This window comes from Lutra lutra, chromosome 3 (assembly GCF_902655055.1).
Source record: "Lutra lutra chromosome 3, mLutLut1.2, whole genome shotgun sequence".
NCBI lineage: Eukaryota > Metazoa > Chordata > Mammalia > Carnivora > Mustelidae > Lutra > Lutra lutra.
In genome coordinates this window covers 59161009-59173688 of record NC_062280.1, presented here as the reverse complement: position 1 = coordinate 59173688, position 12680 = coordinate 59161009, and the positions used below count along the sequence as shown (strand labels likewise).

Sequence of the window (12680 nt, the reverse complement as noted above, 5' to 3'; positions counted from 1 at the left end):
CCCAATAAACCAGTTAACATAAGCACTTCCTTCCCACCAAAACAAACAATAACTGAATTCCAACTGAAAGAGCATCCTCAAGAACAGGGGTATACAATCTGTTGCCTATAGGTTTTTTACATTTTTAAAGGGTGTTTAAAAAAAAACAAAAAACACAAGAATGAGACAGAAACATACATCTTTATAGAAAGCTGACTCAGGCCAGAAGAAAACTCTTCTAATCTACTACACAGAATGAACACAAAGATCAAAATCTTCTACTTCATATGGTCAAACAAGTATTTACAAGGATATAATGTTAACAAAGTTTAAGAACTCCTTATTGTAATTGATAAGGACCACAAGCAACAGAAATACTAGTTAACTTTATTATGTTTTTCATATTCTGATATGAAAGATAAAAGATAAAAGGTAAATATAGGTAAAAATAGCCTTACTTTAGATAAATCTAAATCTTTAGTTAATACACAGAATACTTCCCTATATCCAAATGTACAAAATAAATACAATGGATAGCCAGGTGGACAAAATCAGCAGATCTAAATTAGTTTACCTCAACAAACTAGTCCATTTGGAGAAAAATTTGCATATTTGTCTATATTTTGCATTATTTAGAAATACACTGCACAGCAGGGAGCCTGCTTCCCTTCCTCTCTCTGCCTGTCTCTCTGCCTGCTTGTGATCTCTGTCTGTCAAATAAATAAATAAATAAAATCTTTAAAAAAAAAAAAAAAAAAAAAAGGGGGCCCCTGGGTGGCTCAGTGGGTTAAAGCCTCTGCCTTTGGCTCAGGTCATGATCCCGGGTCCTGGGATCAAGCCCCACATCAGGCTCTCTGCTCAGCAGGGAGCCTGCTTCCCTTCCTCTCTCTGCCTGTCTCTCTGCCTGCTTGTGATCTCTGTCTGTCAAATAAATAAATAAAATCTTTAAAAAAAAAAAAAAAGAAATACACTGCAATCTGTAGTAACTACTCTATTTAAAATGCCGGGGCCTCTCTTTCTCTCTATGAAATAAATGATAATAAATAAATAAACCTTTAAAAAATGGGGCACTTGGGTAGCTCAGTGAGTTAAGCATCCGACTCGTGATTTAGGCTCAAGTCATGTTCTCATGGGTCCTGGGATCAAGCCCCACACTGGGCTCCACACGCAATGGGAAGTCTGCTTGAAATTCCCTCTCTCCTCTTCCTTCTACCCTTCCCCTAACTCACATGCATTCGTGCTCTCGCTCTCTCTCTCAAATAAACAACAATAAATAAAACCTTAAAATGCTTGGGCATGTAGGTGGCTGAGTCGGTTAAGAGGCTGACTCTTGATCTCAGCTCAGGTGACGGTCTCAGGGTCATGAGATCGAGCCCCACATAAGGCTCTGTCAAGCAAGGAGTATGCTTAGGATTTTTTCCCTCTCCCTCTACACTGCACCCCTCAGCATGTACTCTCTCTGTATATAAATAAATAATAAAAACATAGGGTTGCCTGTGTGGCTCAGTCATTAAGCATCTGTCTTCAGCTCAGGTCATGATCCCAGGGTCCTGGGATCAAACCCCATGTCTGGCTCCCCTGCTAGGCAGGAAGCCTGCTTCTCCCTCTTCTACTCCCCCTGCTTATGTCTCCTCTCTTGCTGTGTCTCTCTGTCAAATAAATACATAAATAAAATCTTTAAAAATATACATATACATATATATATATAACTTGTTTTACTCTATTATCTATTTTATTGAAGTATACTGTTAAGAGCCTCAAACAAAGCAAACAAACAGCTTTACGACAATTTCTTTAATCCAGTTATTTTCTAAAGCTCAGTAAGAGAAATGTTGCATGTTACAGAAAAAACAACCATCAGAACAATACACATATTATATTTTTCTAGGCAAAAAGATGAGAAGGATATGTGTGTAGCTTTTTGTAAGAAAAGCAGAAGGGTTTTTTGGCCATTTTCTTTAGATCTAAATGCACACCTTTTTACACAAGTCCAATGCATTAAACAAAACAGCAAAACAAAACAAAAACCCTCCAGAAAGAATAATGCATTCTACACAGGTAAAGTAGATGACTTCCAAAATTTGTATGTAGTATACTTCCTCTATGAAGAAATTACCAGCCTGGGCTAAAGAACTAAAATTTACCACAAGTTTTTGGTTTCTTTAAACTTAACATTTGAATATGAAAAGCTTAAAGTCATTTATCACCAATAAAAATTGGGGGGCCATATTTCAAATCAAAAGGAATAAAACATGAGGACTAGATAACATATGTGAATTAAAAGTCTAATTAAGAGGGTCTCTAAAATTTTCTTAATGGAGTGTTCAAATTAATACCCTACTAGTTTAGGGTAACGAACTTGTAAAAGTCTGGTATTCTATACTAGTTAAAGCTGAAAGTATGAGTTAAGGGATTTAATGCTAGCATCACTCAGTTTGTGGATCTATAGGGAACTCATGATGCATTTAAAAGATGAATGATTTAATTCCATACAGGGTATCAATTTCTATCATTAATCTTATGATGGATTCTTCCTATCAGGAAAAGAAAATATAATGTGATCAAAATTATTTTGCATAGGAAAAGGAAAGAGAAAAGAAACACATTTACTTACAGCAGGCAACCATAAAAAGTACTCACTGTTCCTGACTGTGGCATAGCAAACACATCAATCACTCTGACGGTGTAATCATCAACAAATTCTCCAAGCATCAGACCCATAACTTCCATGGGAACTCCAGCCCGACCATGCTTTAACATCTGTAAAGAGCAAGATAGGTAGATATAAAGCTTTAAGATCCTTGGTACTTTTTTAATTTTTTTTTTAAATAACCTAAGTTTGTTTCAGTGGAAATAAAACACTCCTATTTTACAAATGCACCTAGAGCAATGACTTAAGTTTGAGGGTTAACATAATAAATATTCCCAAGTAAAAGTGAAAGCAACAGAGTTCTGTAAAGCAAGAATCTCTATTCAATACTTACTTTTAACAGTGCGAGGGAAGAAATATAGACTTGTTCTGCTGTGTCCACTGCAGGAGCATCTGTAGGTGGCCCCTAGAAAAAAGCACATCAATTATTATAAACACACAATTTATGAATTTAAAATTCAAGTTATATGTTATATAAACTTGATTGTTTTTAAGAGTTTTAGGAAAACCCATCAAGTATCCTTTTATTCTTAAATATCCTTTTATTCAGGTACAACACAAATAAAACAACTTTATAAGCATCAAACCTGTGGAAAACAAATCAAACTTAGTGCTCAGGCAAGTGTCCAATGGACATAAAGCTTAATCTTTCAGCAATGCTAATCTACCCCTGCTACAAAATAACTGCAAAGCACCAATGAGACATGTTTCTTCTTCTCAATCTGAGGCTGATTTTCAGCTACAGACAGCATGCACTTTAGGGCTATGGGATCTAGGCAGATGCGTAGATATAGCTGGGGGGAGGGGGCAGAAGATTTTTAATCCCTAGGTGAAAGAACTGTGAACAACATACTATGCACTTTGCCTATAAATTTGCTCCCCCCGCCCTCCCCACCAGCAATACAACCAATTTAACACAAGTGCACCAGGTGTGAACAAACTGGCTGCTGACTGGTGTAGCCAACATGAAAATACTTTCAAATTCTGACTACCGCCTTTAAAACAAATGTTACTATCTATCTTAGAAAGGTTAAGGGAGACATTATATTTTCCCTCATCAAAAGCACAAGCCTCTTTTGACTGTAACGTTCAGAGGCACAAGATATTTTACATAGGGTCCTTACCCTCAAGATGACTACAGTCTTATACATGTAATTCCGTACACAGAAAGCTTTCTTGTTTTTCCATACTTGACAGTTGGGAAATTAAAATGAGATGTGTCCTATAATTGCCAGGTTCTGTTTTGCTCAAAGTTCCCTTTTCCTGACAATAACTCTATTACAAATTACAAAGCAAATGTTAGTTATCCAAAGTATAAATCAACATTCTATCTTGTTTTTAAAGGTTTATTTACTAAAATTAATCACTTTACTTACTACATTTCAGATGTGTAAGTAAGTCTATATGTATTTTGTGCTTCTTCCTATTTATATGCTAAATTCTGTGATTTTTAAAATTTTTTAAATTTTTTGTTTAAAAAGTCATAATATTTGCTGGGAGCATTAAATATAAAAAGTTCCACAATATGTTCTCTCTAAATACAAGAATACAAAATTATTTCTTTTTTTTTCTTACAGAAATTATTTGTTTCCTTATGTACAAAGGGCTAAGAAAAATCAAATGTCTAATTTTCTTTTTAATAATAAATGTCAGATAATAAATTTAAAAACCAAAAGTAATTCTTCATTTATTATTGCCTAATACAGCTTTATTGCTTATCTTTAAATAGAGATGAATCTCAAAGTTTTATTTATTTGAGTGAGAGAGAGAGAGAGAGATGGAGGGAGCTCATGCACAAGAGAGCTGAGTTGGGAGGAGAGAAAGAGGGAAAGAATCCTCAAGCAGACTCCCCACTGAGCACAGAGTCCCATAGGGGGTTTGATCACAGGACCTTGAGATCATGACCTGAGCCAAAGTCAACTGTCAGCATCAGCATTGCTGCTCAACCAACTGAGCCACCCAGGAAACCCTAAAACATGATAATTTTGTTGATATGATAATTTTATCCATCTAACTAAGAAAGTAAAGTTTAAGAAAAAGGTGAGGACAGTAGTAAGTTAGCTGGGATAAGAGGTTTTGGGGAAGTACTACTTTAAATTAGGATAATGAACACTGTATTTATTCATAGAGGTTATTTCCTGAATCCAGAGCAACTTAAAAATTTCATATGGAGAAAGAATTTAAACTGGCATCTAGACTAGTTATTAATACAGTCTGTCTGTCTTTCTTTCATTTTTAATACTGCCCTTCTTAACTTGCCAGAAAATAATAAAAAAAGGAACAGGGAAATAAAACATCAAACCATCAGCAAAATGTATTACTGACGAAGTCCAGAAAATACCCCTGCCACCAATTAAAGAAGAACAAGTCTGTTTTGTTCAACATATAACCAGTACCTAGCAAAGTGCTTGGCACATAGCAAGAACTTAGTAAGTACTGGCCAAAAAATAAATAAATAAATAAACAAATAAATAAATAAATAAATAAATAAGAAATGAATAAATTGAAGTACTACTAGCCAATACAGAAATGAAAAATGCCCATCAGTTACTCTATAAGAGAGAACAAGCCATATGTAAGTGGATATAAAAGATCATTACCTCCTCTTTCACTATTTTCTTCTGGTTTAGAACCATACTAAGAGAAAACCATGCAGCTATTTCTCTACTGGATGGGTGCTGTTTTTTTAGAGAACAGTGAGTGATATTTCCTGTTGCTCCTCTCACTCCATTACTATTTTGTTTCTTTATCTAGTCAGAGACTAAATTTCTCAGAAAAAAACTTGGCAAGATGTAGAGAAGAGTTTGTAGCGGTGAACAGCACTTTCTTTCTTTTTTTTTTAAGTAATCTCTACACCCAATATGGGGTTCAAATTCACAACCCTAAGATCAAGAGATCAAGAATCACATGCTCGTCTGACTGAGCCAGCCAGGGGCCCCTGAACTGCATTCTTAAAAGAAATAAAAACAAAAAGAGTAACCTGTGTAAAATACTGTCTACAGGACAGATGTTAAGGACCTCTGGTAGTTGTGAATATTTGAGACTATCACTTTTCAAATGCTTACCTGTCCAGAATATCATACAACCAGGCAAAGAAGAAGAAAACACCATTAAAGACCCTGGTAACTACGGTTAACCTAACCAAAGTTAAGAAAAATTTGGGGCTATGGACAATGTACCTACATTGTCCTTTGGCAAATGCTCCTGAGCAATAGCATCCTGATGATTCAAAGGGAAGAAAGAAATCTGAAAATAGGATTCATAAACAAAATTTTAGAAAACTATTTGGCATCAGTACAATATAAACTTTCCTAATGTTGAAATAGTTCAAGGACAGACCAAGATGAAAAGATGAAAAATAATTAAGAACTAAAATCATACGGGAGGAAACAAGGGTAAAAATTTAACATTATGACAGGTTTAAGTCACTGATACAGAACACAAAGATGATGTCTTAGAATGTAGAGTGAAGAGATAAAAATTACTAAAAATACAATGATACTAGAGGACAAAGAGCTATAAGCTAAGAAATAGTTGTTCCAATGACAAAATAATAGAATCAATAAGTAAAGGTAAAGCTGAAGAAAACTTTCCCAAATGAAAACAAATTTTTTTTCAACTTTCAGATCACTAAACATCAGGCAATAATCAGTGAAGAAAGTATTACACCTTGAAAATTCTTGGGCATTTTTTTTTAAGATTTGGGGGAGGGGAAGATGGAAAAGAAGAGAGAGAATTTTTTTTTTAATTTTATTTATTTATTTGACAGAGAGAGAGATCACAAGTAGGCAGATAGCAGGCAGAGAAAGGAAAGCAGGCTCCCCGCTGAGCAGAGAGCCGGAAGCAGAGCACGATCCCAGAACCCTGAGATCATGACTCAGGCCTATGCCAAAGGCAGAGGCTTAACCCACTGGGTCACCCAGGCACCCCAGAAGAGAGAAAATTTTAAGCAGGCTCCATGCCTAGCTCAGAGCCCGACACCAGGCTAGATCTCACACCCGAGATGATGATTTGAGCCAAAATCAAGATTTGGATACTTTACCCAGGCACTCTAGATAAACCTTGATTACATGGATAAAGCGAAATTCCTAAAAACACGAAAGTAGAAAAACTTACCTGGTGAAAAAAATGCAACTCAGGTTGACTTGCGATTTCTTTGCAACATTAAATGGCAGAAAACAATGAAAGAAAGTTTCCAAGTTTTAAGAGAGAAACCCTATGAGTCAAAAATATTATACTCAATTTAAAAAATGTCTGAAGGCCCACAAACATGTTACTAAGGACACAAGGGACTCAGAAAATATGATTCCATGTATCCTCCTTCAAAGAACTTGAATAAATCAACCAGTTGTGCCCCCACAAATCAAAATTAAAACCTGAAAAATGGAAAAGCCATCTGTTAAGATTATTGAAAGCAGTTTAAAACAGATATAGATCTAAATAATACAAATAAACAGGGTTCAAAACCACAGATATTGTCCAAATAACAATACAGGGCAGTGGAAAGAAATGAAGTAAACAAAATTCTCTATTTTATATACAGGAGGGGAAAAAAAAGAACTCTAAGTGCTAATTTTGACTATTACAGAAATACGGTTTAAAGTCTTTTTTTTTTAATTTATTATTTATTCAATAGAGACACAGCAAGAGAGGGAACATAAGCAGGGTGAGTGGGGAGGAGAAGCAGGCTTCCCACTGAGCAGGGAATTCGATGAGGGCCTCCATCCCAGGATACTGGAATTATGACCTGAGCCAAAGGCAGATGTTTAATGGACTGAGCCACCCAGGCACCCCTTAAAAAGTCTTCTGAACAACCTAAAAATCATCACAATAAGAATTTAAATTGAACGTCACCTTACAAAATCACTGGAGGAAAAAAAGCAAACACAACACTGATAATTAAAAAAACAAAAAACAAACACACACCAGTAGGGAACCAAGAAGGGAACAGAACAAAAACAGCAAATATAAGGTAAGATCAAATATACTGGTAATGGAAAAATATGAGTGAATTAAAGTGCCTCGTTAAAAGCCTCTCATAATAGATTTAAAATGGAAATTCATTTTTAACTGATTACAAATAAAATTTAAAACAAAATAAAAGGTGAAATTATCAGTCAGTGACATACCTATATTTTCTTTTGTAAACACAGTCATAATGGCTACTATGTTTACCCACCTTGCCTTCATCCAGTGATACATTATAGTAATAGATTTCCCAGTATTAAATCACCTTTCTACACCTGGTATAAACTGTTGACATGATTTACTTTTTTTCTTTTTAAAGGGTTTTTGTTTCCCTTTTTACAAGTGAGACTGGCCTGGCATTTTCTCTTTTGTGTTAAATTTGTCGACTTAAATCATTATGCTAGATTTAAAAATAATTGTGAAATTTTATACTTTATCATTTTCTGTGCTTTAGTAATAATACAGCTATCCTTTGAACAACACAGGGATTGGAGCACTAACCACCCACACAGTCAAAAACCCACATATAACTTTTGACTCCCTCAAAACTTAATAGTACTACTACTAAAAGCCCACTGTTGACCAGAAGCCTTACTGATAACATAAGTTAATTTAAATAATTACGATATTCTGTATCTTGTATGGATTATATACTGTAGTTTTATAATAAAGAAAAGGTTACTAAGAAAGTCATAAGAGAAAATACATTTACAGTACCATACTGTATTTATTAAAAAAAATCTGTGTATAACTGGACCCAGGTAGTTCAAACCTGTGTTGTTCAATGATCAACTGTATATACTAAATTATCTGTCTTAAAAATTTGGGAGAGTTCAATATTAAATATGGCTCTAAAGCTGACCTTAGAACTGATCACTATAAGTTTTTCAGTGATACTAATAAATTCAGGTTATATATGTCTTGATACTTATTATATTGTTCCAGAAAGTTTTCTTTCAGTAGATTACAAAGTTATCACCACAAAATTGAACATACTCTAATTTTTAAATGTTTAATACAGAAAACATTTAAAACTAAATGTGTTTCTTCATATCACATTACATCACCATCCAGACAGATTAATAATTTACATTTATGAAAAAATCAAATTATAACAAAACTTGGCTAAAAATATTGGTGAAACTTACTGATTGATCCTATGAGGCCAGTATTACCCTGATTGCCAAGGCCAGACAAAGACACTGCAAAAAAACTACACACCAATATCTCTTCCAAACACTGGTGCAAAAAACCTCTACAAACTACTAGAAAACAAAACTCAGCAGCATATGGAAAGAATTATTTTACACATGACCAAGGGGAATTTATTACTGAAATGCAAGGATGGTTCAACATATGAAAACTGACCAATGTAATACACCCCATCAACAGAATGAAGGGAAAAAAACCCACATGATCATTTCAACTGATGAAGCAGCAGCATCTAACCAAATTCAACACCCTTTCATAATAAAAACACTGGGAAAACCAGGGGTAGAAGGAAACTACCTCAACATAATAAAAGCTATATCTAGGGGTCCATGGGTGGCTCAGACGGTTGACTCTTGATTTCAGCTCAGGTCATGACCTCAGGGTCATGAGATCAAGCCCCATGTCTGGCTCCATGCTCAGCAGGGAGTCTCCTTGAGATTCTCTCTCTCCCTCTATACTGCTCACACTCTCTCCCTACCCCTAAAATAAATAAGTCTTAAAAAAAATAAATAAAATAAACAAAAGCCATATGTGAAAGCCCACAGTGACCATAACATTCTATGTTTACCATAAACAAAAAGTGTTTCCTCTAAAATCAGGAAGTAGGCAAGTATGCCTGCTTTCATCACTTCTATTCAATTTAGTATTGGAAGTTTTAGCCAAAGCAATTAGGCAATAAAAAGAGGTAGAATGCACCCAAACTGGAAAGGAAGGAGTAAAATTGTCTCTGCAGGCAAAATGCTCTTACATGTAGAAAACTCTAAACATTACACATAAACTACTGTAACTAATAAATTTAGCAAAAGTGCAGGCTATAAAGTCAACACAAAAATCAGTTGCATGTCTGTTGTGAACAACAGAACAATCTGAAAAAGAAATTACAAAAGCAGGGCACCTGGCTGGCTCAGTCAGTAGAACATGGGACTCCTGATCTTAGGGTCATGAATTTAAGCCCCACGTTGGGTGTGGAGCCTACTTATGGGAAAAAAAAAAAAAAAAGAAAGAAAGAAAAAGAAAAAGTAATTACAAAAGCAATTACATTTATAGTAACATTAAAAAGAATAAAATACTAAGGCATTAATTTCTGAATATTAAAAATTTTTCTTAAAAACCTGAAAAAAATTTGCCCCATTTATGACAAAAAGTCAATATATAAATTAACAAAATACTAAAACTGTAATGGAAACATGGGCAAAGAATATAAAGCAAGTAATTACATAAATACATGATGAAATAAATATGAAAATGTTCAACCTCACTAGTTGACCTTCTTTAATTAAGAAATGCCAATTAACACATTAAGACGTTGTTGTTGTTTTCTGTCACACAAGCTTTACAATGCCTAATTTTGGAGAGGGTATTATAAAAGAAACACTCTGAGCACTGTTAGTAAGAATGTGAACAGGTTTAATCTATCAGAAAAGCAACTGAGCAGTATCAAGAGCCTCACAACTGCAAACTTTCTGACCCTACTTTTGTACACCTAGAAATTATTTAAGTAAATAAGCAGAGATGTTTGTATGAACCAGAATGTTCATGATGCTTCTTTTAATAATGCAAATAAATTAAGGAATAAAATAACAACCAATAAAGAATACTGTTGAATGTTCCTTTCTCTGAAAGATAAATACCATATGATTTCAGTCATATGTGGAATTTAACAAATGAAAAAAAAAAAAAAAAAGGAAGAAACAAATCAGACTCTTAAATAGAACAAATGGTGGTTGCCAGAGAGGGGATGGGTGAAATAGATAAAAGGAATGAAAAGTATACTTATTTTGGTTACCACTGAAAAATGTAAATAACTGTTGATTCATTATATTGTACACCTGAAACTAATATAAACACTATATGTTCATTATACTTCAATAAAAAATTTTAAAAAAGAAAAGTTCCTTATGCTGACATGTCAAGATACTTCAGGGGTTAGGGGTGCCTGGGTGGCTCAGTGGGTTAAGCCGCTGCCTTCGGCCCAGGTCATGATCTCAGGGTCCTGGGATCGAGTCCCGCATCGGGTTCTCTGCTCGGCAGAGATCCTGCTTCCCTCTCTCTCTCTGCCTGCCTCTCCATCTACTTGTGATCTCTCTCTGTCAAATAAATAAATAAAATCTTAAAAAGACATAAAAAAAAAAAGATACTTCAGGGGTTAGATGGCTATACCCTAGGCAAAGACATAGATATAGCTCTATTTCAAGTAACTCAAGAAAAACAAAGTATTAAGAATTCAAGAAGGGGGAATGTATGGATTAGTAGTCAGGGTACTGAGGTAGTAATGAGAATCCCAGAACTGTGAGGCATTTTCCAGCAAAGCAGACATGATGGTTTTTATTACTCACCCACTGAAAGTCTCCAAGTCCTTTTAACTAGCCCTGCCCTCATGCCTCATATATGCAAGCCTTCATGCCTCATATACGCAACCCTATCACTTTAACAAAGTGATTTCACAAACAGAAACTGTTCCAAAGGTTTTTTAGACTTAAGGTAGCCATTATTAGGCTATGTTTACATGTGGTGTAAAATGCACATGTGGTGATCACAAACATCAACAGATTATACACGTCCCATTTATATAATGAAAAATATCTGAATAAATGCACAGAATTTGAATTACTTCAATCATTTTTCACTTTTTGAGAACTTACTATGTTTAAGAAACTAAGCTAAATGCTGGGTAAACTAAAATGAAAAACTACACAATGATTAAACCAAATGAAAACTTGGACCCAAACATTTTTGAATTTTTACACTTGGCTACTACTACTATAAAAAACAATGCAGAAAATAGTTGCTTTCTGGCGCTTAATCAAACAGCATAGTTCTAAAGTTACCAGCTTATATAGTGCGTGAACTATCAAGTTCTCTACTGCCTTGTAACAACGATTCTACTATCACCATAATAAATAAAAGCAGAAAGCCATTTTTTGTAAGGACTGAACAAGATGTAACTTAAATTTCAAGGTCCTTTAAAAACAACTATTAGAGGGTTCCTGGGTGGCTCAGTTGGTTGAACATCTGTCTTTGGCTCAGGTCAGGATTCCAGAGTCCAGAAATCAATCCCTGTGGTTGGGCTCCCTGTTCAGTGGTGAGTCTCCTTCTCCCTTCCCCCTGCTCGTGCTCTCTCTACCTCTCCCTCTCTTTCACATAAATGAATAAAATCTTAAACAAGCAAACAAACTATTAGTTGTACCTGAAGGCACTGGTATAACTAATATGGCATTAAGCAAAAACTAAAATAAAAAACTAAAGAAAACTGACCTTTATTTCACACAATGCCACTATAAAACAGAAACACACATATCACTGTTAACAGGTTAAGTAAAATAAGAAACATCTATGGGGCACCTGGCTGGATTGGTTGGTACAGCACGCAACTCTTAATCTTGGGATCCTAAGTTTGAGCCCCACATTGGTGGCAGTTTACTTAAAAAACAAAACTTAACTAAACTAAACTAAATGTTCTGTAACTTTATAGTCTATTGTTAAAATTTTAAATTAATGTTACAATTTAAAAATTGGAATGATTTCGTTATATATTGCTATAAAAAATGTGTAACTAAAATATTTGCATATAACCCTTTATAAAAATACAGTAATCACATCTGCTACATAACTTCTCAACATTCAATAGTCAACTTTAAAATCACTTACATAAGTCTGATCCTTCAAAAATGAGTTTATTTTAAAAGGGGAGAAAAATCCACACTTTTAAGCGCAATAAAATCAGCTACTTAACAGAACTACGGGGTAAACTGGTGAGCCAAAGGCACAAGCAGTGCAACCAACCTTTATATAAACCATGAAAATTTACCCAATTGGTGTTATAATACCTATTCTGACTCCATAAAGGCATTAAGCTTATCTCTGTACAATG

General features: G+C 34.6%; 1 protein-coding gene across 1 annotated transcript in view; it reads right to left on the bottom strand.

Moving 5' to 3' along the window:
• PSMD14 (proteasome 26S subunit, non-ATPase 14) overlaps positions 1-12680 on the bottom strand; it is a 100545-nt gene that overhangs the window by 40869 nt on the left and 46996 nt on the right. The window contains exons 4-5 of the mRNA XM_047721912.1: positions 2964-3035; positions 2620-2739 (exon numbers count right to left, since the gene is read on the bottom strand). Of these exons, the coding sequence (XP_047577868.1) occupies positions 2620-2739; positions 2964-3035 (192 nt within the window). The remainder of the gene's footprint in view (positions 1-2619; positions 2740-2963; positions 3036-12680) is intronic.